The sequence below is a fragment of the Sturnira hondurensis genome, unplaced genomic scaffold, assembly GCF_014824575.4.
Source record: "Sturnira hondurensis isolate 20B ecotype Veracruz unplaced genomic scaffold, ASM1482457v3 Scaffold0000942, whole genome shotgun sequence".
Lineage (NCBI taxonomy): Eukaryota > Metazoa > Chordata > Mammalia > Chiroptera > Phyllostomidae > Sturnira > Sturnira hondurensis.
Genome location: NW_028073573.1, coordinates 625,007 through 652,428, shown reverse-complemented (window position 1 = coordinate 652,428; position 27,422 = coordinate 625,007). Strand labels below are relative to the sequence as shown.

The window sequence follows — 27,422 nt, the reverse complement described above, 5'->3', positions numbered from 1 at the left end:
ACAATGGCCCAAACCTGGAAACACCAAGGTTATCTATCTATTGATAGCAGAATGGATACGCTATAATGTAGTTAGATAATAAAATTCTACAGGGACACAAAAAGGAAGAAAGACTACAGGCTCTCTCAATAACACGGGGAAATCTCACAAACACACTGTGAAGCAAAGAGGCCAAATGCTGCATAATAAAAACTGCACGAGCCCTGGCCAGTGTGACTCGGTGGGTTGGAGCGTCATTCCATAGCCAGAAAGTCGCAGGTTGGGTTTCCGGTCAGGGCACATCCCTAGATTATAGGTTCTATCCCCAGTTTAAGCGTGTGTCCTGGGCTCTGGGNGGGTGCAGGGGGACTGGGGGAGGGGGTGGGGGCGGGCAACCAATCAGTATTTCTCACACTCATGTTTTCCTCTCTCCCTTCCTCTCTAAAGGCGATGGGAAAAAAATGTGTCCTCTGGTGAAGAGAAAATATAATAATAATAATACAATTTTTAAAACTGTGTGATTCCATTTATATAAACTTACAAACAAGGCGAAGCTAACATACGCAAATAGAAGAGAGATTCTAGTTACCTTTGACAAGGAAGTAGATATTTTTTTACTAGAAAGAGGGCCCAAGGGGTCTTCTGGGGAGGCCGAGAGGAAGTGTGTGGTGTGTCACTCTGTGGTCATTCACGTAACATTTGTGCACCTTTCTGTACATGTTATATATCAATTTTTAAAATAAAAAATACACAACTGTGAATGGGACAATTTGAGAGAACAAGTACAGACAATCCTTTCAAGAAATTCTACCACAAGAGGAGCCGAGAAACAGTGTAACAGCCAAAGGGTTATTTTCTTTTCTCTTCTTTTAGCTGCTTAGTTTTTCCTTTTGTTTCTTTTTTCTTTTTGTTTTTTAAAGGGTTATTTTAAAGAGGAGAGAAATGACTGTTTTTGGAAACTCCACTTAGTCATATTTTCCGTGAAAGAGAAACACCTGTCCTATTATTTACTTAAGATTTTTTTCTTCAATTGGATAATTTTTAACTTATTTGAAAGCAAACTCCACAGTCACACTATGGGTATCACTTGCCATAATAGGAGTAGTTGGGAAAGTACAACGAAAACAAGCCATTCAGGTAAAATAATTTAAAAATGCAAAAACAATGCACTGTAAATGAAAATCAGTCAAATCAAGCTATAGAACCTCACACCTAAAAGTTAGTTCCTCAGTTAGAAACCCAGAGCTGTTAATGATCAGTTGGGGGGGGGCAAGGGCATTCTGTTCCCTGTCTGTCACCACCACCGCTCGCCTGTCCATCATCACCTTCACCTTTGTCCTCGAAGCATCTCGTTTTTAACATTATTCACAATGAATGCGACAGAGGAACAAAATGAAAACACAGCCTAGCAACTCTGTTGCAAAGCCACGCCGACTGACTGGCCCAGCACCTGAGTTCATCCCCAGTTTCATGCATCCCTGGCATGGAGGGAAATTCCTGCCCATCCCTAAACACAGGGCGTATTTTGCAGTCTGGCCTAATTAAGGTTCTTACCGATGTTTTTTCCTTTTATGCCAACAGCCTAAGAACGGAGGTCTAGAGTGTTACGAGGAACTGGAAGCCTGGTTGCAAGTGGCCACCAAGTCCAAAATGGCTTTAAAGTCCGTGCCCCCCTAAGAACCACATTCACGATTGTTTGGTTTTAAGGTTTCCCCTGACTTATCTCGAAGATTCCTCTGAGATAAGGAACAAAGCTGGACACTACGTAGAGCGGTGTGGGCAGATTTTAATCGTAATACTGTTGCGACAGGAAAAGGGTCCAAAGTGAATGGAACTCAACTCCATTTGTACAGAGGTGATGGGGGGGCGGAGGGGGGGGGACGTTAAAGAGAGAACGAGGGAATGGGGGTTCATTAGAGTCCCCAAGGTGAAAAGCTGCAGACATTGGGGGGGGCGAAGAGTGACACCCCGCTGGTTATTGCTAAGCAGCCCTAACGAGACTTAGGCTCCTACCCTTCTACCGGAGACAGGCGCCCTTATCTTAGGCTGTTGGCTAGAACAAGCAGTTAATTCTTTTGGCAACCCTGCGTTTTCTTGCCGAGGCACTTTAAGGGGGTGCCAGAGTCATCCCAGGGGTGTGGCCGTGAGCTGTTAGAAACTATGTTAGTGTGTTTTCAAGTCTTTATAGTCCAAGATTGAGGCCTGGTTGAGAAAGAGGGCTTAAAGGAGCCTGGCTATAATTTGGGTAAGGAGAGAATCTTTGCCACTTCTCAGTGAAATTATTTACCAAGCGCCACCTCTCTCCCTTCCCAAATTCTGCAGGAAGGGTCCAAAGACTGTTATAACCCTAGATGTATCTTCTGCTTCCCTGGAACCCTTTCTTAGGTTTTAAAAATCTCAACGCAGACACGCGGCGCAGGCCCGAACTTAGGAGCCCGCAACTGAGGCTGCAGTCGGGAGAGAACTACAATTCCCAGCATCCCTGGCGAAAGAAAAAAGTTCAAGTTTCCGGGCTCCGTTCTCTATTGGTCATCAGCTCCGCTCCTCCCGCCCCTTCAAAACGGTGTCTGGCCTATCGGCGTGCAGTACCATCCGCAGTCGCCTCCGTGGAGGCAAGCGGTCCGGAAGGAGGAGCCGGCGTGGCAGCGTTGGGGTGACCTCACTTCCGCTGGGCGGGCCTCTGCCTCTCCCGCGCAAATTGAATGGTTTGGCCTTTCCAGCGCGCGTGCCTCCGGTGCTGCGGCCCGTAGTGAGTCACAGGCGTTGGGGACCGGTTTCGGGACCCGGCCCGGCTGCCCTCGAGCGGGCGGGGAGAACCCTTCCCGGGAAGAGAGCGGAGCGGGCTGTACGGAGTCTTCGGGTGGGTTCTTGCTGGTCCCCGCGGGGTCCGTCTGCGCGTCTCCCGTTCCGGTCTCGGGATTCCGGCTCTGCGGGTTCTTCCCGATCCCAGAGCGCGGCGGAGGCGCTGCCCGAGGGCCGTTCGTGGTGCGGGAGGGTGTTAGATCCCGAGGCAACGCGCTTGGCCAGGCGAGCGCTGCAGCTGGCGAGTGGAGAGGCCGTCCGCGCTCCCCGCGGACCCTCCCCTGCAGGACCGGGCGCCGGTCGTCGGACTCAAACTTTCTGCAGAAGCTAGCAGTCCCGTTTTTACGTGCCATCTCCCGACTTTTAAATGTTGACAGATAGATTTTTTCCCTTAGTGCAAAGCGTGTCCTCTGGAATGGGCTGGCGAGCCACTCCTGTACATCTCTGCGCGGCACGGGAGTGAAAGGGTGATGTCGCTGCTGTTCCCAGTCCCTCTGGTGGGCTACTTGAGTGATTCGAGTCTGGTGGCACTCAGTCTCACTATGCTGAAAAGGAATTACGTACTCGAGGATATTCGCCTAGCTTGGAAGAAAGTATGTTTCACGAAATGTAAACTGTGTCAGTTTTCCTCCGAGTGCAAGAAAACTCTTTAGGGACATTATTTGAGACGTAGGAGATTGTTATTCTTGAACTGTGGCTTGAGGACCACCTGCATCCAGGTTACCTGCTGAGATTAAAATTCAGAACCCCCCCCCCGCCCCCCACCTCACTCCCTAAGTGAATCGCAGCCACCTGGAGTGGAGGTGAGAGCCTGAGAACTGCTGAAACTTGACAACTGTTGCACTACAGCATCAGCTTCAATACGGTGTCAACAGGGTAAGGCCGACTTCTGATCCTGCGCTCCCCCCTTCCTCCCAAACCTAATGTTCGGCCGGAGAGATTTATGTTATGAAATGCCAGGCAACTGCACCATGCTCATTGCTGTCTCTTCTCATCCTGGGGGTTTGGGGGAAGCAGTTGCTTCGGGAAGGAATGTGTTGCTCGGGGAAATAGTTCCTTCGGGAAGGAAATCCACGATTTCTATCCAGAAGGACCATGGGGGTTGCCCTCTGGATGGAAGGAGTGGGAAGTTAGCACTTCTCTCCCAAAGCATTTATTATATTTTCCAGTTGAAATGTTCACCTTCCTATGCTGATGTGCATATGGGCTCTTATGATGCATGTGTAGAGGGCATTTGATGTTGATTTTAGCAGCCTTTTTACAGGCAAGAAAGCCTCCTACTTTCTTAGCCCCTCCACGTGTCCAGTGCTGTGTTAAATAAGTAAGGGCTTGGAGTACCTATGCTTCCAAGTGGGGAAGCGCTTTGGGAAAGAATAAACTTTAAGGAACTAGCAAATGGCATTAGAGATGGTATTAGGGTTAGGTATGAAAATTCTAGACTGGGGAAATGGTTTGACAGGGAGGAGCCCAGGTAAACTGGGCTCCAGGTAGTTGAGAACATGGATTTGCAGACATCTGAACAGTAACAGGTGTTCCTCAGCTGCCATCATCTTTTTTTCTAAGGCTTTTGGTTAATAATATATTTGCTTTAAATATTGCTGTTTCCCCTTCCTCCTTTCGTATCGTATAGGTAACTTGGCACAATGGGAATCCATGGATTACTGCAGTTCATCAGAGAAGCTTCCGAACCCATCCACGTGAGGAAGTATAAAGGGCAGGTAGTAGCCGTGGACACGTACTGCTGGCTTCACAAAGGCGCCATTGCTTGTGCCGAAAAACTGGCCAAAGGTGAACCTACTGATAAGTAAGTTTGGGCCTCCTGTTAATTCGTTGCCAGACAAGAGTGAGATTATAATGCCTTATTTTCAGAGAAGGATCGTTTTCATTCACGGCCAGGTTTATCGGGAAGTGAGTGTATGTGTTAGAACTTTGCCAAATGGGGAATGACTTCCCTCTGTGACACAGGCCTAGTTTTTATTTGGAATGAGCCAGCTGTCCACCCACTGATGGGCAAAGACTGAAGAGCGTCTCCTTGATTCTTTGTCTAAGATAAATGCATTAACAATATTCTGAAAATCCGCTGTGATTTCAGACTTTTACTTTCTTGGGTACAGACAACAGTGCCAAGCCCTGTTAGCAAAGCAAAGCATTTGCGTCAAAGGAGCGAGGTGTCCTGCCTCCTTTTTGCTTCACTGGGGACTACATGGTGGGCCGCGTGGACATACACTTGACCTCACTTGAGGCAGGACTGTGTCCTCTCTCTCTGTTAAATAAAAACGTTAGCACAGCAAGCACGATTTCTGGACAGATTTTTCTCCAGGGATTTGGGTACTTACTATGTGTTTTCTTTTTTGCGATATGTTGGGTCATTGGTTTCCCAGAGGAAAGGCTCACAGATCTTATGTGACTTCCTTAAACACAGTGGACTGTAGGGAGAATGGGTTTGTTAACCCTGTTTGTGTCTTAGGAGAAAGGGGGAAAGTCGTTACTGAACGGTGAGAGTTGGGGCCTCAGGCCTGCGGAGTCACTTTGACCGCGTGGCCTGTGCAGTGAGTGGGGCTAAGGGTTGTGACTCGTCTGCCGCTCCGGCTGCTGGGGTCAGTTTTTTAAGCCAATTTCTTTTTCTTTTTTTAAAAATACATTTTATTGATTATGCCATTACAGTTGTCCCATTCCCTCCCTTCATTCCCCTCCATCCTGCACCCCCCCCACCATTTCCCCCCTTTAGTTCATGTCCATGTTAGCTTCTACATTTCCCTTACTATTCTCACCCTCCCCCCTGTCTATTTTCTACCTACTATCTATGCTATTTTCTGTGCCTTCTCCCCCCTTCTCCTCCTCCCACTCTCCTGTTGCTAACCCTCCATGTGATCTCCATTTCTATGGTTCCACTCCTGATCTAGCTGTCCTCTTGGTTTGCTTTTGTTTTAGGTGTGGTTGTTAATAACTGTGTGTTTGCTGTCCTTTCACTGTTCATATTTTTCATCTTCTTTTTCTTATATAAGTCCCTTTAGCATTTCATATAATAAGGGCTTGGTGATGATGAACTCCTTGAACTTGACCTTATCTGAGAAGCACTTTATCTGTCCTTCCATTCTAAATGAAAGTTTTGCTGGATAGAGCAGTCTTGGCTGTAGGCCTTTGGATTTCATGACTTGGAATACTTCTTTCCAGCCCCTTCTTGCCTGTAAGGTCTCTTTTGAGAAATCCGCTGACAGTCTGATGGGTACTCCTTTGTAGGTGACTGTCCCCTTATCTCTTGCTGCTTCTAGGATTCTCTCCTTCATTTGAATCTTGGCTAATTATGATGTGCCTTGGTGTGTTCCTTCTTGGGTCCAACTTCTTTGGGACTCTCTGAGCTTCCTGGATTTCCTGGAAGTCTATTTCCTTTGCCAGATTGGGGAAGTTCTTTATTATTTGTCGAAATAAGTTTTCCACTCATGGCTGTTCCTCTTCCCCTTCTGGTACCCCTATAATTTGGATGTTGGAACATTTAAACATGTCCTGGAGGTTGCTAAGCCTCTCCTCATTTTTTTGAATTCTTGTTTCTTCCTTCTTTTCTGTTTGGTTGTTTTTTTCTTCCTTCTGGTCCACTCCCTTGATTTGAGTCCCAGCTTTCTTTCCATCACTATTGGTTTCCTGTGCATTTCCCTTCATTTCAATCAGTTTAGTCTTCATATGTTCCTCTAATTTGTGGCTAAAATCAAACAATTCTGTGATCATCCTGATTACCAGTGTTTTGAACTGTGCATTTGAAAGGCTGGGTATTTCTTGGTCACTTAGAATTATAGGCTCTGGGGCTTTGAGTTGTTTTTGACTCATAATGTTTGGTCTATTCGCACCTGTTATGTTTGTGGGGCGGAGCCTTAGGTGTTCACCAGGGCCGTCGACCCAGTCGCTGGGTTGTGATGCTGTATGTCGGGGCGGGGTCAGAGGGGAAAAATGGTGTTTGCTCCACTCCGCTCTCTCTGAGATTTCTGTCCCCTCTGCAGCTTCCCACAAGCAAATTGGGCCCCTCTGGTGCTGGTTCCCGGGTGTGTGGGCCCGTATACTCTCCAGGACCCTGTGGGGCTCTCCAACAAACTCTCAGTGAGCCTGGGAGCCTCTCCCGGCCCCTCAACCCCGAGAAAGTCTTTTTCCAGTTGGTGCTTTCAGGCTCTAAATCCCGTCACTGGGGCCCTAGCTTGCAGGGTCTGTCTCACTGTTCGCTCCTTCGCTTGGTTTATCTGCTCGCGAATGTGTGACCGCAGTCAGCCAGCCACCCTGCGCCCTCAGGGGGTCTGCCTGTCGCCACCCCACACCTGGGCTCCACCAACCGCCTCCGCCTACACTCCTGGGTCGATCGGACCAAACGGTCTTTCCAGCCCGACTCTGCTCCTCCGCTGACTCCGCCCCTCTTACTGGTCTGGCTGAGTGGTTCCTTGTTGTCAGACTTCCGCATAGTTCAATTTTCACTGTTTTGGCTGCGTTTTTGTTTACTAAAACTTCGTTGTCTTTAAACCTGGTTGTGGGAGAAGGCATGGTGTTTCCACCTACGCCTCCATCTTGGCGGAAGTCCCTAAGCCAATTTCTTTTTCACCATTAAATCTGAGCAGTTGCAATTGTACTTGAAAACTGCAAGTTTTTTTATTGCTTCCTCATTGTCTTTGAATATTTCTCCATGGGGGGAGACCTTCGTTTCTCCTTTTTGTAATTCCTGGGGATTCGGAGGCTTTTGACTAGTTGGAAGAGCTGTCCAAATGCAGGGAATGAATACCCTTTGCAGTGGGACCTGCCGTGTGGTTCAGGTCCAGTAAATGTGCACTGAGCTAAAAAGTTTCAGGATTTTGAACAGAGTATTGTGTATTTTAATTTCCTTTCCCAAAGCAGCTAATAAATCACATCTCAGAGAGTTTATTATCCCTTTTTTGTCCACCCTTGGATGGGAATATTAATCAGACGAGGACAGAAGAGTCAGGGAGCCTAGGATAAACTTTTGGGACCTTTACAAAGCGTGAGGTAGTCTGTATGTGCTCACCTGGAAGAACAGAAAACGAGGGCACCGGTAGCTGATGTTTGTGTTCTGTCTGGTTAAAGGTTTTTTACAGAGTTACAACTTTGTGTGGCTTTCCCCTATTTTTATATGACATTTAATAGGATCACAGCGATTGCTGTGTAGATCAGCGCGGCTTTGTTTTCACTGGTTCACAAGAAAAAGAAATAAGGACAACAAAGTAAACCTTTCATTGAATGTATTTGATTTAAATGATTACTTTTTAAGATTATGCCTTTCTATTTCTATTTTGAGTTAAAAGACCCCTTTTTAAATGAAATAATGGGAGTCATAGAAGTAGTTATTTTTGTTAATTGCCTGGACAGAACAAAAAACTAAATGCAGTACATGATCCGTGTTTGGATCTCGGCCTGGGGGTAAAATCTGTAGCAGAGCCGTGTTGGGAACCGCAGTTCACACCAGTGTCCTGCACACCTCCTCGCAGTTCAGGGACCCCACGCTGGTAGTTTGCAGTCATCGTAGGCCGTTCCTGTCGGGGATACTGACACGCTACATGTCAGGCAGGCACCCCTTACCCCAAACTGGTTGTTGGGCATTTACCGGGATGCCACTGACTCTAAGGAACATCACTGGGACAGTGGGACGAATTCTAATGTAGACTGGATAATAGATGATGTGTTATTGCTGTTAAATTCCTTGAGCGTGATAATGGGGTGGTTGGACAATCCCTTCAACTTTTCGGTAACGTTGAAATTGTTCCAAGCCAGAAGAATCAAAACGGGAGACAAGGCAAGGTGGGCAGCCGCACAGTGTTGGGACCGGAGGTTCCCGAAGCCTTTTCTTCTGCAGGCGGAGACAGCCAGGCGTGCAGGGCGGGGTACCCGCTGGCTGGCGCGTAGCTTATCGGGGTCCAGGGCCGGATTTGGGCCCGTGTCTAAATTAGTTTCCATTTCCTATGAAAACATTTTCTTAAAAAATAAATAAAAACCTCCCTTCATAGTTCATGTCATTGGTTTTAAAAAGCAAAACTTTTACCTTACAAGACGCAGAACACCTAAATGTGTTTCCTTTCTTTTCCCAGGTATGTAGGATTTTGTATGAAATTTGTGAATATGTTGCTGTGTCATGGAATCAAGCCCATTCTTGTATTTGATGGATGTACTTTACCTTCTAAGAAAGAGGTGGAGGTGTCTAGAAGAGAGTAAGTCGAGTCTCTGTTCAATCTCTGACTCACTTGCACTGAGGTCTGATGCTGTGGGTTTTCATTTGCTGAGGCTTGTTCTAAGCCTCACAGAAAGGATCCCTCAGGTTCCTTGTATGTGGATAAAGTTCTGTCCTTCATGCTTGAGGGTCAGTTTTAATGCAAAAGTCTCGAGTCACAGTGTCTTCCTCTTAAGTGTCTTCGTTAATTCATCTTCTTCTGATGTAAAGCCTTGCTGTGGGCAGGCCCGGAGAGCTGATGTGATTATAAATCACTCCTTTTTCCCAGAAGCCCAAGGGAACTGGGTTAACAGGCTCAAGGACCTGGTGTGCACTTTCAAAGGAGTCCAGCTTCTCTCTGTTCTAGGAACGTTTCTTGAATTGGAGTTTTATTACAGTTTCTTGATTTGGCTTCTTAACTGTTTTCCCTTGCAGAAGACGACAAGCCAACCTTCTTAAGGGGAAGCAGCTTCTCCGCGAGGGGAAGGTCTCGGAGGCCAGGGAGTGTTTCACCCGCTGCGTCAACATCACACACGCCATGGCCCACAAAGTGATTAAAGTAAGCCAGAGCGGCAGCGATGCTGGGGTGATGGGGCGGGGGTCACTGAAGCTGGTTATGAGTTGCTTGTTCATGGGAGAGCAGACGGGGCCAAGGGAGGAACGTTACTGTCGTCCTAATCTGGGCAGGCTGAGGTCGGAGGAGGAAGAAGGAACAGTATGTTCGATGGAGGGACCCAGCAGTTTCCAAGGGAGAAAGCCCCCTTTTCAGATAAGTCACTTTAACTCCATCAGCACGCGCTGCAGAGCTGGAAGGGGTGCCTTCCGGGAGGATCAGCTCCGCCCCACCCTCCTGGAGTCTCCGCCGTTTACTGACCCTTCACTGCCCGGTGACTGGTAGAGACCTCCGACCAGCCTTGCAGGCTTGGGATCTCTGGGGCTTCCAGGCCACCTGACCTGCTCTGCTTAGAAGCCTCTTTTCGTTGCTGCAAATGTTAGGGTCCACGTGCCCACAGTCACAGCCTCACTTCCCCTCGCAGGCCGGTGCTCAAACTGCTTGATAAACAAACGGGAAGATACATGTAGTGACTCGACTCTGCAGTTCATCCTTATCGCACTCTTGCAGTCTGACAAGAGAACCCATCCCTGAACATGTATTCCGATGTCCAAAATTGTCTTAGGTACTTCAGAGCATAACCATTCTTAAGAGGGAAGCTTTCTTGAGTTTGAAATAATTAAGTTTTGTGGCTTATCAGTTATTGCCCCCCTCGCTCCCTCAGTGTATGGCAGTATTTTCTCCAAATGTATAAGTTGGTTTTTGAAAGACTTAGTGGCTGTATGAGCAGTTGAATACGCATATGCCGGGACTACAAGCAGGAAAAGCGTACTGCAGAGGAGACGGGTTTGACGCTGTGTTCTGCACGTGGGGGCTGGCAGCGGCGTGCGTGTGGAATGGGACGTGGTCACTATTTGCAGACGCCGTCCTGCACATTGACGGGTCTCTGTCACAGGCTGCTCGGGCCCAGGGCGTCGACTGCCTCGTGGCGCCGTACGAAGCGGACGCGCAGTTGGCCTATCTGAACAAGGCTGGGATTGCCCAGGCCATCATCACGGAGGACTCCGACCTCCTCGCGTTCGGCTGCAGAAAGGTACTCAAAAGAGTGTGCTTAACGGAGCTGGTGTTTTCCCTCGCCGGTAGTATTTTATTTAATGCCTGACATTGATTTCTAGTTACGGTGTTAAAAATTACTTCAAATGAAAGTGTGTTGCAGTTTGCCATTTTGTATCATCTGTGTGTTTTTTCAGAATAGGCCTTAAGTTGAAGTGTTACATTGTTGTTTTGTCCAAGTTCTTTAGTAGAATATGGACTTACTAGTCTTACTTCTTAGTAATGACAATTTAGGTGCTTTATATTTTTCAGTTAGATTAAGTTAACTAATTTATCTATGGATGGGATTGTGCATAAAACTTCAATGGAAATTTTTATGGTATATTAAAGGGGAAAATTAAGATATGAAAGTATAGGAGGACCTCACTTTTGTTAGTACTGTGTTATTTATGTTATCTATGTTTCATAGACAACTAGAAGGATCTATGTCCGAAGGTCAATGTGCTGGGTAACAGTGGTAGATGGGAAATTTAGGGCAACTTCTGCGTAGCTCCTCGTGAATCTCTGTTTTCCAGATTTTCTATAATGAACACGTCTCACTTTAAAGATAAGAAAAGGGTTACTTAAAAAGAGTAGCAGTGGAAGGTGAGTGCTTTCTGCACCCCTTGCCGTTTCACAGCTGTGGGGCGTAAGTGGGGACAGTGGGCGCAGCAGGGGCTCTCCTTGGGTCCCAGCCACGGCTTAGTCATCTGCAGATACGGCAGCAGGTAACTAGCGTGTTTCTCCCGCCCTGTCCCGTCGTTACGGTGAAGGGCAAGACAGGCCTCAGAAATACTGCAGTGGGTTGCGGCCTTATAGGTACTAACAGTTTCCCTTCCTTTGGAAGGTGATTTTAAAGATGGACCAGGTTGGCAACGCACTGGAAATCGACCAGGCGCGGCTGGGCATGTGCAGACAGCTTGGCGGGGCGTTCACGGAAGAGAAGTTCCGCTACATGTGCATCCTGTCGGGCTGCGACTACCTCTCCTCGCTGCGCGGCATCGGCCTGGCAAAGGCCTGCAGGGTGCTGCGGCTGGCCAACAACCCGGACATCGTGAAGGTGAGGGCGGCTCACCAGGCGGCACGCTCGCTGTTGGAAGCGATTCCTAAACAGTGGGTGGAACACCCAGAATGTGGGTTTTAAACAGTCTGTTAAGAGCCAACTCTGTCACTGAACTGAGAAAATGACTCGACACTCTGGAACTCTGCTTTTGGCTACAGACGAACCACGTTCTCCGCAACGGACCAAAGAGCAGTAGTGACTCTTTAAATGAAGAGAAATACAAAGAGACTTAGGGGCTCTTTAAAATATTCCGGTAGAAATAGCGTTAACACATACTGCTTTGGGTTTTTGTCCTGTTGCTCCGTAGTGGTCCTCCAACTTTGGGTCTCAGGACCCCTTTACGCTCTTAAAGCTCTTTTTGCAGGTGCTTTGTGTTTATGTGGGTTATAGCTCTTGACATTTACCAAATCAGAAATGAAAACAGAAGTTTATTAATTCACTTAAAATTAATGATAATACATTCTTTTTAAAAAGTAGCCGTGTCTTCTAAACCCAGTGAAAGTGGTGAGAATTGCAGGTTTACACGCACCTCTTTGATGTGGCTCACCAGGAGACAGTGGGCTCTCCTGTCTACTTCCCCACGCAGTCCGATGCCGTGTCCCGCCTCGTGCAGGCGGGAACTCTGGGAAGTTCTGAGTTGCCGCAGGTCACTGCCCTGTGAGTTCTCTGATAGGAGCTCGTTTTCTCCCCGTCGGGTGGTTCTCTAGAGCCCTTAGAGTGCGCAGAGCAGAGCTCCCTGTTCCGTTTCCCGGGACGGGGGGTGAGTCCTCAGGGCTGGGGGAGGCGCGGTTTGGGGGGAAGATCTCTGGACTGGGACAGTGGCAGAGCTGGCGAGAGTGACGCACCCTCGCCATCTGTGACGCCGGATCCCTTCAGCTCCTGGGTCTTTCCCGTGCCATCCAGGGGTTCGATATAAAATGTTCAAAACCACTTCCAGCTCTCATCGCCCATGACTCTGTCAGGAGGAGTTAGAATGCCAACTTCGCTTTGAAAATGTGATCTGGGAATACTGGGGGTTTTGGTGTGTTTTTTTTTTTAAGATTTTGTTTATCTTTAGAGGGGAAGGGAAGGAGAGAGGGAAATATCAATGTATGGTTGCCTCTCGTGTGTCCCCCAATGGGAACTGGCCTGCAACCCAGGCATGTGCCCTGACTGGGAATCGAACCACGATCCCCTGGTTCCCAGGTCCGCCCTCAATCCACTGGGCTACACCAGCTGGGGCTACTTGGGGCTTTTTAATTCTCGAGTTTGTACGTCGTTTTTTGCCTTCTGAATGGAAGGGCCTTTGAGGGTGAAGAGTATCTGAAACTTATACCTGGGAGTAGAAACTTGATGTGTCACTGAGCTTTTCACTCTTTGGATTAATAATAGAAAAAGCAAACAAAATACTGTTGTAGAGACTCAGAATTTTGGTTGGTGGGAGAGGATTTTAATGGAGGTGAAAGCAGTTGGTTTCTCTGTTTCTCCTCACCCTCCTTCCATGTAAACTGGTTGGTCTTGGGGCTAATACACTCTGTATTCTTTGTTTGCAGATAACTCATAAGTATTTTTGCATCCATTATTAGGTCATCAAGAAAATCGGGTACTATCTCAAGATGAACATAACAGTACCAGAGGATTACATCAAAGGGTTTATTCGGGCCAACAATACCTTCCTCTATCAGCTCGTTTTCGACCCCATCAGGAGGAAACTCATCCCTCTGAATGATTATGGCGATGACGTCGACCCTGAAACCCTCAGCTATGCTGGGCGGTATCCTTTCTGAGACAGGGTGGCAGAAATTTTCAATTCCTCTGTGTGCTTTTGGTGACATGCCTAGTGAGACAGTAAAAAGCTCACAATTTTTTTTTGCTTTTTTTTTGATGGTGAAATCTGCAATTTGTTGATTTTAATTACCATTCTAGTGAAAAGGTAGAGCAACTTCTTTATAAATCTGAGTCTCGTTCATTATGACTTGCTAATTACTTAGAGTGACTCGATAGTAACACGTCCAGAGTCGGGCACTTCAGGGACATATCCCAGAGGTGGCACTGAAGACAGACACTCCTGGTAAGAGAAACAGCCCCAGGTATCAGGAGGAGCAGGGTGGCCTCCCCCGGGGAGGCCCCGCCCCCATCCACTGGCCACACCCTCGGGCCCTGGGACCGCCCCCCCCCCCCCCCCCCCCCCCCCCCCCCCCCCCCCCCCCCCCCCCGCCCCAGCCACTCAGGTCGGGGCTAGGACTTCCCAGTGTATCTTGAAAGGGAGTCAGTGATGACTGGGGGCTTTGCTTCGGAAACGGCCAGCTCCTGCAGTGACAGCTGGAGGTGGATCAGTGCTGCTTTTGGTGCGGCTGGGTGTAGGGGACGGCCCACCGCCGAAGTCCGCCGAAGTTACGGGACTGGGGGTTTTCTCTGATGGATGAATGTGCTTTTTAATCTTGATACAGTGGCTTTTGTTTGCTTGCAGATACAAGCATCTTTCCTTAATCTTACCAACCTAGGTATATTGATGATTCTATAGCTCTTCAAATAGCACTTGGAAATAAAGATATAAATACTTTTGAACAGATTGATGACTACAATCCAGACACTGCTATGGTAACATTTTAATGGCTTCTTTCCGAAAGCACATTTTAGTTGTATTTCGGTTATGTCTCAGAACTGTGACTAAGGGCAAATCTTCATTTGGTAAACATATTTTAAGCATTTTTATATCGAGGCATACAGCAGAGAATAGGTTGAAAACACGTTGATGCTAGAGAAATTCTCTCTCTTAGAATGTAGGTATATCAGTTAATGTCCTTAAATTAAAAAGTGACCACATTATGTGTGGTCTTTGTTCTTTGGAATTGCGGGAGGCTGGAACCTAGAAGCTCACTGCGCTTGGGAGCCTGAGCTGGCTCTCACGGTCTAGCGAATATATCGAATCGGCACCTGCTGTGTCCGTTAAGCCCCTTCCTGTTTTCTTCTGCTCGCTCCTGGTTGTAGGTGCCCCTATAGCGCACCCTCCCACCGTTCTCTTTCCTGTTCGCATTTCCATTCGGACTGTTTTCGTTTCATTCATACGTGTTCTGACCCAGTCTTTGGCCTGTGTGCGCGGCCCATGATTCTAAATGTCTCTCAAATCTATGTAAATGACCTCTGTGACCTTTTTGACCGCAGTCAAAAAACGAACTCTTCATTACTCTTCTGTAATTAGGGAATTCGGCTTTCCCTAGTTACATTTCTCTCTTTTTTCCTTTTTGGCACTTTCTGCTACATAATTTATGTGTCTATGGTTTATTTTTTGATCCTTCCCAAAAGAACACAATCTTCATAAACGTGGGGTTTTTTTTTTATCTTCTTTCGTTGCTAAGTCCTTACAAGCAAAGATTATATTTTATTTTCCTTTGGACTCCAGAATACTAGCTAACCTAACTATGTTCAATCTGCTTAATAAAAGCTTAGCAAAGGACTGAATTAATGAGCAAGGGTAAAAACGCCTGGACTGGACTGGAAACACTGAGAAAGCAGAACTATCAGATAACAAGGCCACTAAGAGAAGTGAAGGGACTTAGCAATGAAAGGAGACCAGCTGGGTGCACGTTTTCTGGTCCGAGAGGCTGCAGGAGGCCGTGTGACTGCCATCCAGTCACTCCGCAGACAGAGGGGGAGGGCATGCCCGTACTGACCGCAGGAAGGCCTCGTACAGGGGAAGTTTCATGTACGTCTCAATGTAGCCGTTTCTTCCTCTTGCCCACTGAAGGTGGTGCCAAGTGAGGGCCGAGTGGGAACTGGTGTTTCGTGAGGTCTGTGGTTTCCGTTTGACTCCACCAGTTTCTAGGGGTGGGGTCGTGGTTACTGTAAATACCTAATTTTTAAAGTCCATTTTTTGGTCTACACTTCTTATTTGCAATCTCGTCTCTTGCACTATTCATCTTAGGAAGTTTTATTTTCTATTTCTGAGAAATGAGCTAACAAGGTCACTTGACCCTTGTTAGAAGAGAAACAGGCCTAAGAATACAAGACACATTTGATAACAGTGTAGGACGAAAAGTAGGAAAGGTTATTATTATAGGACAGATATTTCATCAAAAAGCTGTTCTTTTCGAGGGTCATTTAATTATTTGCCTATAATTTATGTTGATGCAGAGGAGAATAAATTGGCCATTTTCCTTCAAAGAACTGTTTTTCTTTTACTGTTCTAGCCTGCCCAGTCAAGAAGCTGCAGCTGGGATGATAAAACATGTCCAAAGCCGTCCAACATCAGTAGCATTTGGCACAGGAATTGCCGCCCCAGACTGGAGCTGGATGTGGGTCCAGGCGCCGCAGGACGGAGGGAAACCCCGAGCCCTGTGGGCATGGAACACGTGGTCAGTCCCAAAGGCCTCCGTCTTCCCGGGAGGCCGTCCCCCGCGAAGAGACCGAGAGGTGGTACGTAGCTCATTTTGGTGACGTGCTAGTGTGTGTCAGTCACATCGACGAAATCTTTGCTGAACCCAAGGCCACTACGATTTTTCTCCCGGTTTGTCTAGCAGGTTTATAGTCTTAACCCTTCATTTAGGCCTATGATTAATTCTGAATGGATTTTTAAATGCAGTATGAGGTGAGGGTCAAGGTTCCCATTTTTGTGTACGTGGCAGGTCAGTTGCTCAGCAGGTCATCCTTCTCCCATTGAATCGCCGTGGTACGTGTGTCCGCAGTCGATAGACTGTGTGTGTGTGTAGGTCTGCTGCTGTGCCCTGGGGCTGTCTGTCTGCACGTCGGTCTGTCTGCACGTCAGTCTCTTTTCCTGCCCCTGCACCAGACACACTGTCTTCGCCACTGCAGCCTTATGTCAGTTTTGAAACCGGTAGTTTAAGTTCCTTAAGGTTGTCTGAAAAGTTGTTTTGGTTCATTCTCTGTTTCCCACATTCCCATTTACATCTTGAAATCAACCGCCAGTTTGTTTGTGTGTTTGTTTGTTTATTAAAGAGCCTGTTGTGATTTTGATTGGGGTTTAGTTTAACGTGTTGATCGGTTTGGGGAAAATTGGCAGCTGGACAACACTGACTTTTCTGATCCGTTTAAGTTTAAGTCTTGGGCAGCGCCTGGTAGTTTACACTGCACGGGCTGGCACATCCCTTATGAAGTTTATCCCTGCGTATCAGACTTTGATGCTGTTGTGTATGGTATTCGAATTCTGATTTCTCGTTGCTCATTGCCAGCGCGTACAAAGATACGGACTTTGTGCATCGATCTCGTATCCCGCGGCCTTGCGGAGTTCGCTTTGTACACTCTCTGCCTCTCCATGTAAACAGTCATACTGCGTCCGAGTGAAGGCAGCCTTGCTTCCCGCTTTCCAGTCTGCGTGCCTTTTGTTTCTTTTCTTGCCAGGGACTTTCCCACTAATACTTGTTTTTGAATCTTTATATGGGTATTATCTATGCCAGCTAAAACTTGGAGAGGTGTGGCTTCCTGCACCTTAAAGTTCTGGTTAAAATGTGGCTGCTTACCGCCTGTCTCAGTGAGTCAGGGCGAGCACGGAAATCTGAGCATGAGGTCCAGCTGGACCAGCTGTCACACTCAGGGTGCTTACCGGACTTTCAGGGCCGTCCAGCTGCTGCCGAGCCACCCGACTGCTGCGCAGTAGGTTCTGCTCTGCCTTGTCTGCCTGGGTGAGAGGGGGGGTGCGGGTGACTCAGACCTCTGACATCCCCTGGGTGGCGAGTCTGAGGCTTGTCGCGGGAGGAAGTGAGGTCAGTCTGGCATGGCTTCCTCGGAGCCTTGTCGGGCTCCTACAGCATCTGCTTTTGCTCTTTTGTAAGGGCTCATAATTCTCTTCATAATAAACAGATTTAGGCTCTTGTCAGGAGTCAGTCAGATTTACTGATCTGTTTAAAAATCTGTGCACTTTAAAATTTGAGCATCGTCATCTTGTCTGTAGTGTTTCAGTGCCCTCAGTTGTCTTAAGGGTGTTTTAGAGTGACGCGCGCTTACTCCTGTGTGTGCCGCTGCTCTGACCGGGGGCTGGCTGGGCTGACTTGAAACTTCTCGCTGCCATCTCTGTGTCCTTGCCTATCTCGGGCTGGGGCATTTTAAAAAAAGATCGTATTAATTAATTTTTAGACAGGGGAAGGCAGGGAAAAGAGAAAAAACATCCACATGTAGTTGCCTCTTGTGCGCCCCCCCAGTGGGGGCCTGGCCCACAACCCAGGCATGTGCCCTGACTGGGAATCGAACTGGCAGCCCCCTGGTTCAGGCGCCGGTGCTCAGTCCACAGTCCACTGAGGCACACCGACCGGCCAGGGCTGGAACACTTTTTAAATCAAATATGTATTTACATGTAAATTCTGTTAAATTTTTTTACATTCAAAATTAGGCCCTTAGTATACTGAGTATGTTGCCATACAGAATTGATTGCCTCCTGAAATTTCGGTTTGGGTAATTTCACATAAAATTATTCAAGTGACGTTAAATGGAAGCTAACTTGTGAAATCATAAAACACAGCTAAGGAATTTATTCATTTTAGTTATCCTTGGGTTTCCTTTTCTGATGCATAGTTTAAAAAAAAAAAAGACTTCATTCTTAGGGCCAAGGCTGTGAACTGGGAGGTGAAGGCCAGGACCCTAGCTACACGTGGACACAGGGTTATTGCTCCGTTTTTCTTCCGAAGGGCTGTCAGAAGATGACCTGCTGAGCCAGTACTCTCTTTCATGTCCGAAGAAGACCAAGAGGGACAGCTGCGATGGCAGTACGTCACCGGGCTCTCCGAGAGTGTGTACGCCCGACCCGGGGGGTGCAACTGCTGTTAAAAGAAGCTCAAGTGCACCCCCCACAGCCAGAAATAAGTTTGCAGCGTTTTTACAGAGAAAAAACAAAGAAAGCGGCGCAGTCGTGGTTCCGGGGACCAGAAGCAGGTATGGCGGTCCCTGCAGAACGCGGTCTGTCCGCTGTACTGTGTGCTCTGTCTGCGCGCGTAATGGCCGTAAACAAACATGGAGTCAGACGGGGCAGGGGCAGGTTTAATACAGCTCCAGTTTTGTGTGTTGCCCGAGTTAACAGGGGCTGTAGTAAATACACAAGCCCCAAACACATGTGTGTGTGTATAGAGAGAGGTGACTGCTTTTAGAACACCCTAAAAATTTATTGTGGAACTAAAATTTCTAAATGTGTGCTTGTTGGCGTAATCAGAAGAGCTCTGTTTTGCCTTTTTTATGGAGTTATGTATTGATGAAACTTTTGTTTTAAAAACAATCTGGGCCATACTCTGAATCTTATGACCTTGTGAGAAAAGTAAAATACTTACGCAATCTTTCTGTTACTTTTTCTGTTAGGTTTTTTTGTAATTCTCTGGATTCTGTGGACTGTCTGTCAAAGAAAGCAAGCAGTCAGCCTCTAGATGAAACTGCTGACGTAGACAAAAAGACCAGTCTGAATGAATCGGATTGTCTGGAGGGCAGGAAGCTGGTGGATCTGAATGAATCGGATTGTCTCGAGGGCAGGAAGCTGGTGGATCTGAATGAATCGGATTGTCTGGAGGGCAGGAAGCTGGTGGATCTGAATGAATCGGATTGTCTCGAGGGCAGGAAGCTGGTGGATCTAAATGAATCCCGTTGTCTGGAGGGCAGGAAGCTGGTGGATCTGAATGAATCGGATTGTCTGGAGGGCAGGAAGCTGGTGGATCTGAATGAATCCCGTTGTCTGGAGGGCAGGAAGCTGGTCGATCTAAATGAATCCCGTTGTCTGGAGGGCAAGACGCTGGTCGATCTAAATGAATCCCGTTGTCTGGAGGGCAAGACGCTGGTCGATCTAAATGAATCCCGTTGTCTGGAGGGCAGGAAGCTGGTGGATCTAAATCAATCAGATGGTCTCAAGGGCCGGAAGCCGGGTGATAGAAATACAGCGCAGAACTCAAATGATGAGGTTCCAGGTGATGTAACTGTGGTTGCCGACGAAGAGACTCGGTCTTTTAAGACCAGCAAATTCACAAGGACCGTTTCACCACTCACCGCAGGGACACTAAGAAGCTGTTTTAGTTGGTCTGGAAGCCTTAGGGATTTTTCGAGAACCCCAAGCCCCTCTCCAAGCACCACATCGCATCCGCTCCAGAGAAAGGATGGCTCCCCCAGCTCTCTGCCCGAGCACGCGACGCCCGGCGTATCTCGGGTGAGGCGTGGCGAGTTGTGGGATGACACACGTCCCTCGCGTGAAGTTGGGGGGCCGTCCAAGTCCCCAGAAAGCGCAGAATCGTCACCGCTCAGCCTAAGCGCGTCAGACCTTCCTCAGCCTTCTAGCAAGGACTTGGATTCAGAGGTAAGTCACGTTTGGAACCTCTGCTTTTCAACGTGGGTGTAAAACAAAGTCGGGTGTTGGTCACGGCATTGAGAAAGGTTTGTCTACGTGTAGAAATAATTGGCTGTCTTCATTTTTCATTCTAGTTACTATTACATAGAAAATTCACATTTTTTTCACCTGAAGGACTTCTCTGTCCTTCGGATTTTAGACTCTGACCCATCCAATCTAACTGCTGTTTGAGTCACTGTCTCAGGTGTGGAGCAGTGAAGACCTAAGCAGAGTGATAAGCTATGAAATGACAAGTTGTTATACATCTAATATTTATTCCTTAATATGTTCTTGAATTCAGAGGACATTTAAAGCCTTGTAAGGAAATGGCCCCACTAATGCCGTACTGCTTCAGAAATGTATTTTCGTTTTCTCTTATTCTTGTTAAACTTCCCCTTTGTCACAAAACAGAAACAAGCGACTTTATATTATTTTGTTTTAAATTCATAAAAGCATCCTAACCATTTTTTATTCATAAAATACCTTTTAATCTGACTTATAATCAAACCCCTCACTCAGTGCTGTTCATGAACCCCAGTGACATTACATTCAAATGATGCGATAACACAATAGCTTTTTTCAAGTCTGAGTTACCTCAGCAGACTCCACTCCCTCAACTTGCGATGTCACAGATAACATGTGTCCGTGTAACACACTTCATTTTACATTACCCAGTTGTGACTCGGATTACCCAGTTGTGAGAACAGCCGAGGCCTCGGTGGGATTGGGTGTCCGCTGGTGCTGAGGGATGAACAGCGTCGGACAAACCCGCAGAGCTTGTATTTATCAAAAGGAAGGTAGTTAAGTTCCACAGGAAACTTGACTCGTGTTTGGGCTCAAACTGCATAAAAGAACCAAGTTAAAATGTGGAAAAAGCTGTTCTCACTTGGAGAAAGCTGAGCTCAGGTCATCTGCTGGAATCCCAGCTCTGTCCTGTGGTGTTTCTAACGTTAGAGGGAGCCGACCCCTTGGGTTCTTCCCCTCCCGCTGCGGGGCCTCGGGCGGTCCGGACGGGTCTGACACGTGTGCCTCCACTTGTATACCATCTTCTCCCTGTTCCCCTCCACCCGGCGGGCTCTCTGGGACCCCCTGGGCGCCCCCCAGTGGCCTGCTCTGGACCATCTTTGGTGAAAACATCCCCATGTTCCGGGAGGGCACTTTTACGTCTGCGGGGCCCCTGCAGCGTCCCTGCGGCATTTGTCTCCCTCCTTCCGGAGCCAGGCCTCTCGCTCTGAGAGCCCTTGGCGTCGTGTCACCCAGAAGCCTGGCCCGCTTGCAGGCTGTGGGCCCCCTGGTGGTGGTGCTGATTCACCGCAGAAACGTGAACCAGAAAGACCCTGGACTAGAAAGCCCGCTGTGGGTGGTCTCTGCCTGCAGATGCAGAGCGCCCCTCCCAGGAGAAACGAGGCTAATACAGACTGTGCCCTCTGTCTCTGACTCCGTGTTGCAGAAAGCCGTGCCACCGGGGCTCGGCCTGGGGGTCGGTGCTCACGGTGTGGCTCCCAGGGGGATGCCCCTCTTTTGGAGCCTTCGCCTGTGGCTCCCTGAAATGCAGCACCCCTGTTGGTTCAGTGACCCCGGCTGAGGGGAGTCATCTGAGGCTCTCACTCGAGGTTTTTGGAGAAATGGTTTAGCCCCAAGTCACCCCTGCTGTTGGCTGCGAGTGGAGAGTATTAGCGTTCGGATGAGTTGCAACCCAAGTTAACGGAGTGCTTTTCACTTTTGTTAAGTATAATGTATAACACTGTGTAGAACCCAAGATAGATATTAAAAGAAACCCCTTGTGAAAAATGCAGAAAATGTAAAGTCTTGTACATTTCCATTTGCTGTCCTTTTGATTTGACCTTAGTGGGCGTCAGATTATTCTGTCTGTAGACGAGTAATGGTGGAGGGGCTGGGGTGCAGAGGATAGGTCTCCGAGTCCTTCGAAGGGCGGTCGTGCGTTGGATGTCTGTTCTCTTCGCTGTTGCACGTGTTGCGCGATTCAGAGATGTCGAGCTAACCCTGGCCGGGTAGCTTGGTGGGTTAGAGTGTGGGCGCACCGAGGTTGTGGGCTCCGTCTCTGATCCGGGCACACAGAAGATGCTGCCATCTGTCTGTCTGTCTCCCTCTCAAATCATTAGACAGAGAGCAAGATGTGGACCCACGCTGGTTCAGCGTTTTGTCGCCAGTGATCTGGGAAAGCAGTTGGCCGGCAGGGCCTCCTTGTGTGTCCTGAATTTCTGCATTTGGCTGGGTGCTGTTCTGGCAGGGCTGCCGTTTGAAATGTGTACTTTTTTCTGTAGAATTTATTCTCCAGCAAAACACTTTTCTTAGCTTCTTTAATGTGACTTGAAATAACACCGGCAAACCTCATTCTTGTCACATTACGTTCATTTTCTTTGGTTCTCTCTCAAGCTTCTTTTACTTTCTTCTCTGCGTGATGACATTGCATTTACACTGGTTTTTCTCGTTGACTTGTCTTGTGTTTTGTTGAGTTTTGATTGTGTGTCATAAAAATTCCAAGTAAAAATCTAATTCTATTTTATTTTTTGATCTGGGGGATCTAGGAATCTGATTGCAATTTTAAGTCACTCGATAATCAAGGTAATCAGAAATCCAAGCTACATTTCTCTCATATCTCAAAAAACGACACACTTCTAACGAACAAGGTAAAACATTTAATTTTTTTACATTTCAGAAGCAGTGCATGGTTATTATCAGAAAATAAGAAATATGACCACAATTAAAAATTAGAACCCCTCTAATTTTATTGACATAAAAAAGTCTACTTTCCAACCGGGGTCGTGTTTGTGTTTGGTTGTTGTTGTTATTCTTTGTGTTCTCATGTTTTTCTACAGTAAACGTATATTTTTTTAAACATAAAGCTTTTTAAAAATTTAAGTAGTATGCATATCCATGTAAGACTCTCATCTCATACTATATAAATGTAAATCTCAAACTTATTAAAATATTAATGTTAAATATAATATAAATATAAGACTTTTTAATGTCTTTTAATGAGAAAGACTTGTCCAAACATATCCTGTGTTGGAAAGATGTCCGTATTATTTTTGAATGAAGGGGAAAAATGTGATTGGCATGGCGTTTTTGTTTGCTGGAATACTTAAAAATGTCCGTGTGCATGTATGTGTATTTGTGTAACAACAGTAAAAAGTCTGGAAGTAAATACCAAAACTGTTTGCAGTGAGAGACAGGCCTGGAAAAGTAGAAGGCACCTTCCCGACAGGATTTACGTCTGGAGGTTAAACTGTCATCTTTGGTCGTTGTTCTCACTGTCGGGGGTTCACTGGCGCTTCTGTCCCTGTGAAAAGTCCGATGCACCTTCCCCTCTGCCCCCAGCACCCCTCGCCCGCTTCACCTCTGACCTCTTCGTCTCAGAGCATTTTTATTTGTATCCTCTCTCTCTCACTTAGTTTCAAAACCGTACTCTGTAGTTTCTAAGGTTGTCCTTTTTCTTTGTAACTGCGGCCTGCTCCTCCTCCAGCGGCACAAAGAAAAGCAGACGCGCACCCCCACCCATCCAGGTTCGGGGCCTCCCTGCTGGTCTTGGCCCTTACTCACTGCCTTGTCCCCGTCACCAACACCCTGACTTAGGGTCTTACCTTTCTTGTGTGAATCTTTTTTATTTGGTTTAGTGGGGGATCATTGGTTAATAAAATTAATAGCGCAGGGTTCACTCCTGTACCACACCGTCTGTATGCTGCACTGTGTGCTCGCCGCCCCAAGTCCTGTCGCCATTCACCCCCTTTCAGCCTCTCCTGCCCCGCCCCCTTTCCCTCTGGTCACGGCCATACTGCTGTCCAAGCCTTTTTCTTTCTGCCGAACCCTTCCCCTCCGTTATACACTGTCTGCCAGCGCGTTCGTCCCACAGCCTTGTTTTGTGTGCCCCACTGGCACTACCCCAACACACCAGCATTCTGATGACCCCGTATTTCACCCCGTCAAAATCAGCCCTTGGGTGCAAATAACGTAAGTGGTGTGTTTACACACCGGGAAAACAGGCGACCTGTTCGAAACAAAATTTAGTCCTTCGTGTAAAATGGAAAAATCGCCAAGACACATCATTAAGTGGATTCGGGGCACAGTGAGTAAGAACAGCAAAGCGCACAACAGTGTGTAGTGGGTTCCCGTGGGTGTGTGTACACAGCAGCCCCCTCACCCACAGTTTCAGTCACCCACGGTCAGCTGGGGTCTGAACATACCGAGTGGAAAATTCCAGAAATAAACAGTTTGTAAGTTTCAAATGGCATGTCACGGTCTGAGCAGTGTGGTGAGATTTCATGTCCCGTCCGTCGTGCCGGGGATGTGAGTCCTCCCATTGTTCAGTGTATTCCCACTGTGTACACCACCCGCCCGGTTGTCGCGTAGTCGCCACCTCGGGAGTCAGGCCACCTGTCGCGTTAGCTCAGTTCCTGCGGCCAAGTCGCCCTGAAGAAGGACCCCGAAGCGCAAGGGTGGGGGTGCCGTTACTGCAGTTCAGTTATGCTGCTAATGGGAACCGCCTTAGTCCCAGTGCTTGTACGTTATTTTTCTGTGCAGAATATAAAGAATAGTGGGACGTTAGCTAAAGGTAGCTGCTTTAACAGAACCGTATTAAAGTGAGCGTTTAACCCTCAGGCTCCCGGGCTGTGTAAGTCCCGTTCCACGGGCAGCCTTCCTACGACCAGGATCAAAGCTCTGGTGCCCGCCAGGGCCAGCGGGCTGGGCAGGAAGCCGGCGGGCGTCCAGAAGAGGCAGCAGCACAACGCCGAGAACAGGCCGGGGCTGCAGATAAAAATCAACGCGCTCTGGAAGAATTTTGGATTTAAAAAGTGAGTTGTCTCGTTACTTCAAGTAGGACGATTACTAGTTTCTGTAATTTCAGTCCTTCTCCCAACTCTGTGTTCATGTGAATTAATTTCTCTTTTCTCTCACCTAAGAGAGGGGTCTATTTCCTCCCTGTAGTAAGTATTCTCACTTCCATGGCTGCACCTCCGTTTAGTGGGAGACGGCGAGTGAGGGGCCGCGGTTCTCAGCCCGGCCCTGGGCGTCGCTGTTGTTAAGCCGATGACGCTTCCCGGCCTGCGTGCGGCTGCCTCTCCGTCTTCCCGCTCAGCAGTGGGATGAGCCAAAGCTGGTCAGACACGGGGGCGGGAAGCCAACGGGGCTTCCTGGCTGTAAAGCCGTTCGCTTCCCTACGTTGTCACATCTGAAGTGGGGGACGTCACTGCGTTTACGTGAGGGCGTTGGCCAGCTTTCTGATGCATGTGGCAGACACTGTTTCAAATTATTTGACCCTGTCCATAGCTACATGTTTTGAACCACAATACTTCTGTTAGACTACAAAATTAGTGACAGAGTAACTCTGATTTATAATTCACTTATTTTCTTGTCCTTAAGAAAGCAAACATGCTAAGATTAAAAGTGAAAAACGGAAAAATTACACGAGTGTGGTAAGATTAAACCTTACCTACTAGAAATGTCACAACTCACACAGATGAAATGGTGTGAGTGGAAACACAATTTATTTTTCTTATTTTACATTGTGTGAAGTCTAGGATTAAACCATACAGCAGCAGTTCTCAAACTTTTTGCCTTCAGGAACCCTTTATACTCTTAAAAGTCACTGAGGGTCCCAAAACACGTTGGTCTCTGTGTTATATCTGTTCTCCTTTAGCCATTTGAGAGGATAAAATGGCCCTGGCCCATCAGCTCAGACGGTCTCAGCGTTGTCCCGGTACAACTAGGTTGTGGGTCAACCTGTGGTCAGGGCACATACAAGAAGCAACCAATGAAGGCACAAATGTAACAACAAATCTGTTTGTGTTGTTTTCTCTCTTCCCTTTCCTCTCTCTAAAATCAATAGATGAAAAAAATATGTAGTTATATTTAAACAATAAGTTCATTAAGTATTAAAATCAATGGTATATTTTTTCCTAAAAAAATACAGCTATTTTCTAAACCCAAAATGTTAGAAGAGTGACATTGTTTTTACATTTTTGCAAATCCTTAACACCCCGTTTGATCTGTTAGTGTGTTGTTTTGGTTAAAGTATATGAAGGAAATCTGGCCCCACACATATTTGTAGTTTGAAAATGCATATTTTATTTTCATGCCCTTTTTATTGAATTGTAAATTTTCTTTTGGACATTACATCAAAATCCATCGAGCAGTAGCTTTGGAGCCGTGGCCCCACAGACTGTGGAACGCCATCAGTGGACTTGGCCTTGGGCCCCAGTCCCTGGGTCTGTTACTCACACAGGATGCCCAGGACCGTGAGCCGGCCATTTGGAAAGTGTTGTGCTTATTTTTCAAATATTGACACATTTGAAGTTACTTACAGGCTCTTGCTCATCTTGGCGCACCCTTGGCCAGACACCTAACTCCGATAGCAGTGGCAGTATGGGTGCTTTTCCTTGAGACGGTGACCAGACTTCAGTGTCCAGCACAGAAGTCAGTGTCCAGCGATGGGCATGGAGGGTAGTAACAAGCTGAGGATCCAGACTGAATGAACTTAGTGGTTTTTACTACTTTGTCAAGAATGTTCTTAGGTCAGACTGGCTTCTATTTTTTTTTAACCGTAAGTACTTGGAGGTGGAGACTGCAGATACCCTCTTCCAGTAACACCACACAACAGGGGGGCGTAGAAGATGGGCTGAAACAGTCCGTCACGCCTCAGCTGCACTGGTTCTTCGCGAGACTTGAGACGAGTGCTACGCAGATAGGACCTCGTTTCCTCATGGGCGCCATTCGGCCTTAGCTGGTCCATCGCTGTGCGTGCCCTGGTGCCTGCTGTGAAAGGTCGCTGAAAAGTGACCTTTGAGGCAGGTTTTGTTGGCTGTTCTCAGAACCCGACTGTGCATACGGTGAGCTGAGGCACGTCATACAGCCAGGGGTCTCGTCCTCTGGGCATGCCGCGGTGTGGGGCGGGGGGGCCATGCTCGTCAGTACTCACTGTCTGAAAGCACCAACTCCGCTTTCTTCGGTTATGTTTTGCAGAGATTCTGAGAAGCTTTCTTCTTGTAAGAAGCCGGATCCTCTGTCTCCAGTCAAGGATAATATCCAACTAACTCCAGAAACAGAAGAAGAAATATTTAACAAATCAGAGTGCACGCGTGTTCAGAGAGCAATATTCCAATAAACCCGGGAAGCTGGGAAGCTACTGCCCCCACGAGACTGTCTATCAATTTGAAGTCCTGTTTGGACATGAGGCAGTTACCATTCGGAAGGATGTGTTCTTAGATGCACACCATTTTTTTTTTCCTAGAACACATTTTGTACATTAACTATGTGTTTCTTCTGTTTAGCTTTTTATATTTTCATAAGAAGCTAATGAGAAACTACTTGATTTTTGACAATTCTGGGAAGTTTTAATATTAAATGGGCACGTCCATGGAATTTGGAAGTTGACTCTCTTTCTTTTGTGTCACCCCATTTCTGTCACATTGTCCCACAGAAGGGTGGTGAATGG

The 27,422-nt window shown here is 47.4% G+C and overlaps 1 protein-coding gene across 1 annotated transcript; it reads left to right on the top strand.

Annotated features, from left to right (window-relative positions):
* The first annotated feature begins 2,694 nt into the window (after positions 1-2,694).
* On the top strand, positions 2,695-27,422 carry EXO1 (exonuclease 1). Its single transcript, XM_037057482.1, has 15 exons — positions 2,695-3,657; positions 4,412-4,585; positions 8,856-8,975; positions 9,410-9,533; positions 10,483-10,620; positions 11,467-11,679; positions 13,248-13,435; positions 14,166-14,262; positions 15,852-16,077; positions 16,851-16,853; positions 18,300-18,543; positions 18,961-19,939; positions 22,519-22,620; positions 24,590-24,783; positions 26,951-27,422. Exons 2-15 carry the CDS (start codon positions 4,425-4,427, stop codon positions 27,090-27,092), a joined length of 2,931 nt encoding a protein of 976 aa, XP_036913377.1. The 5' UTR covers positions 2,695-3,657; positions 4,412-4,424; the 3' UTR covers positions 27,093-27,422.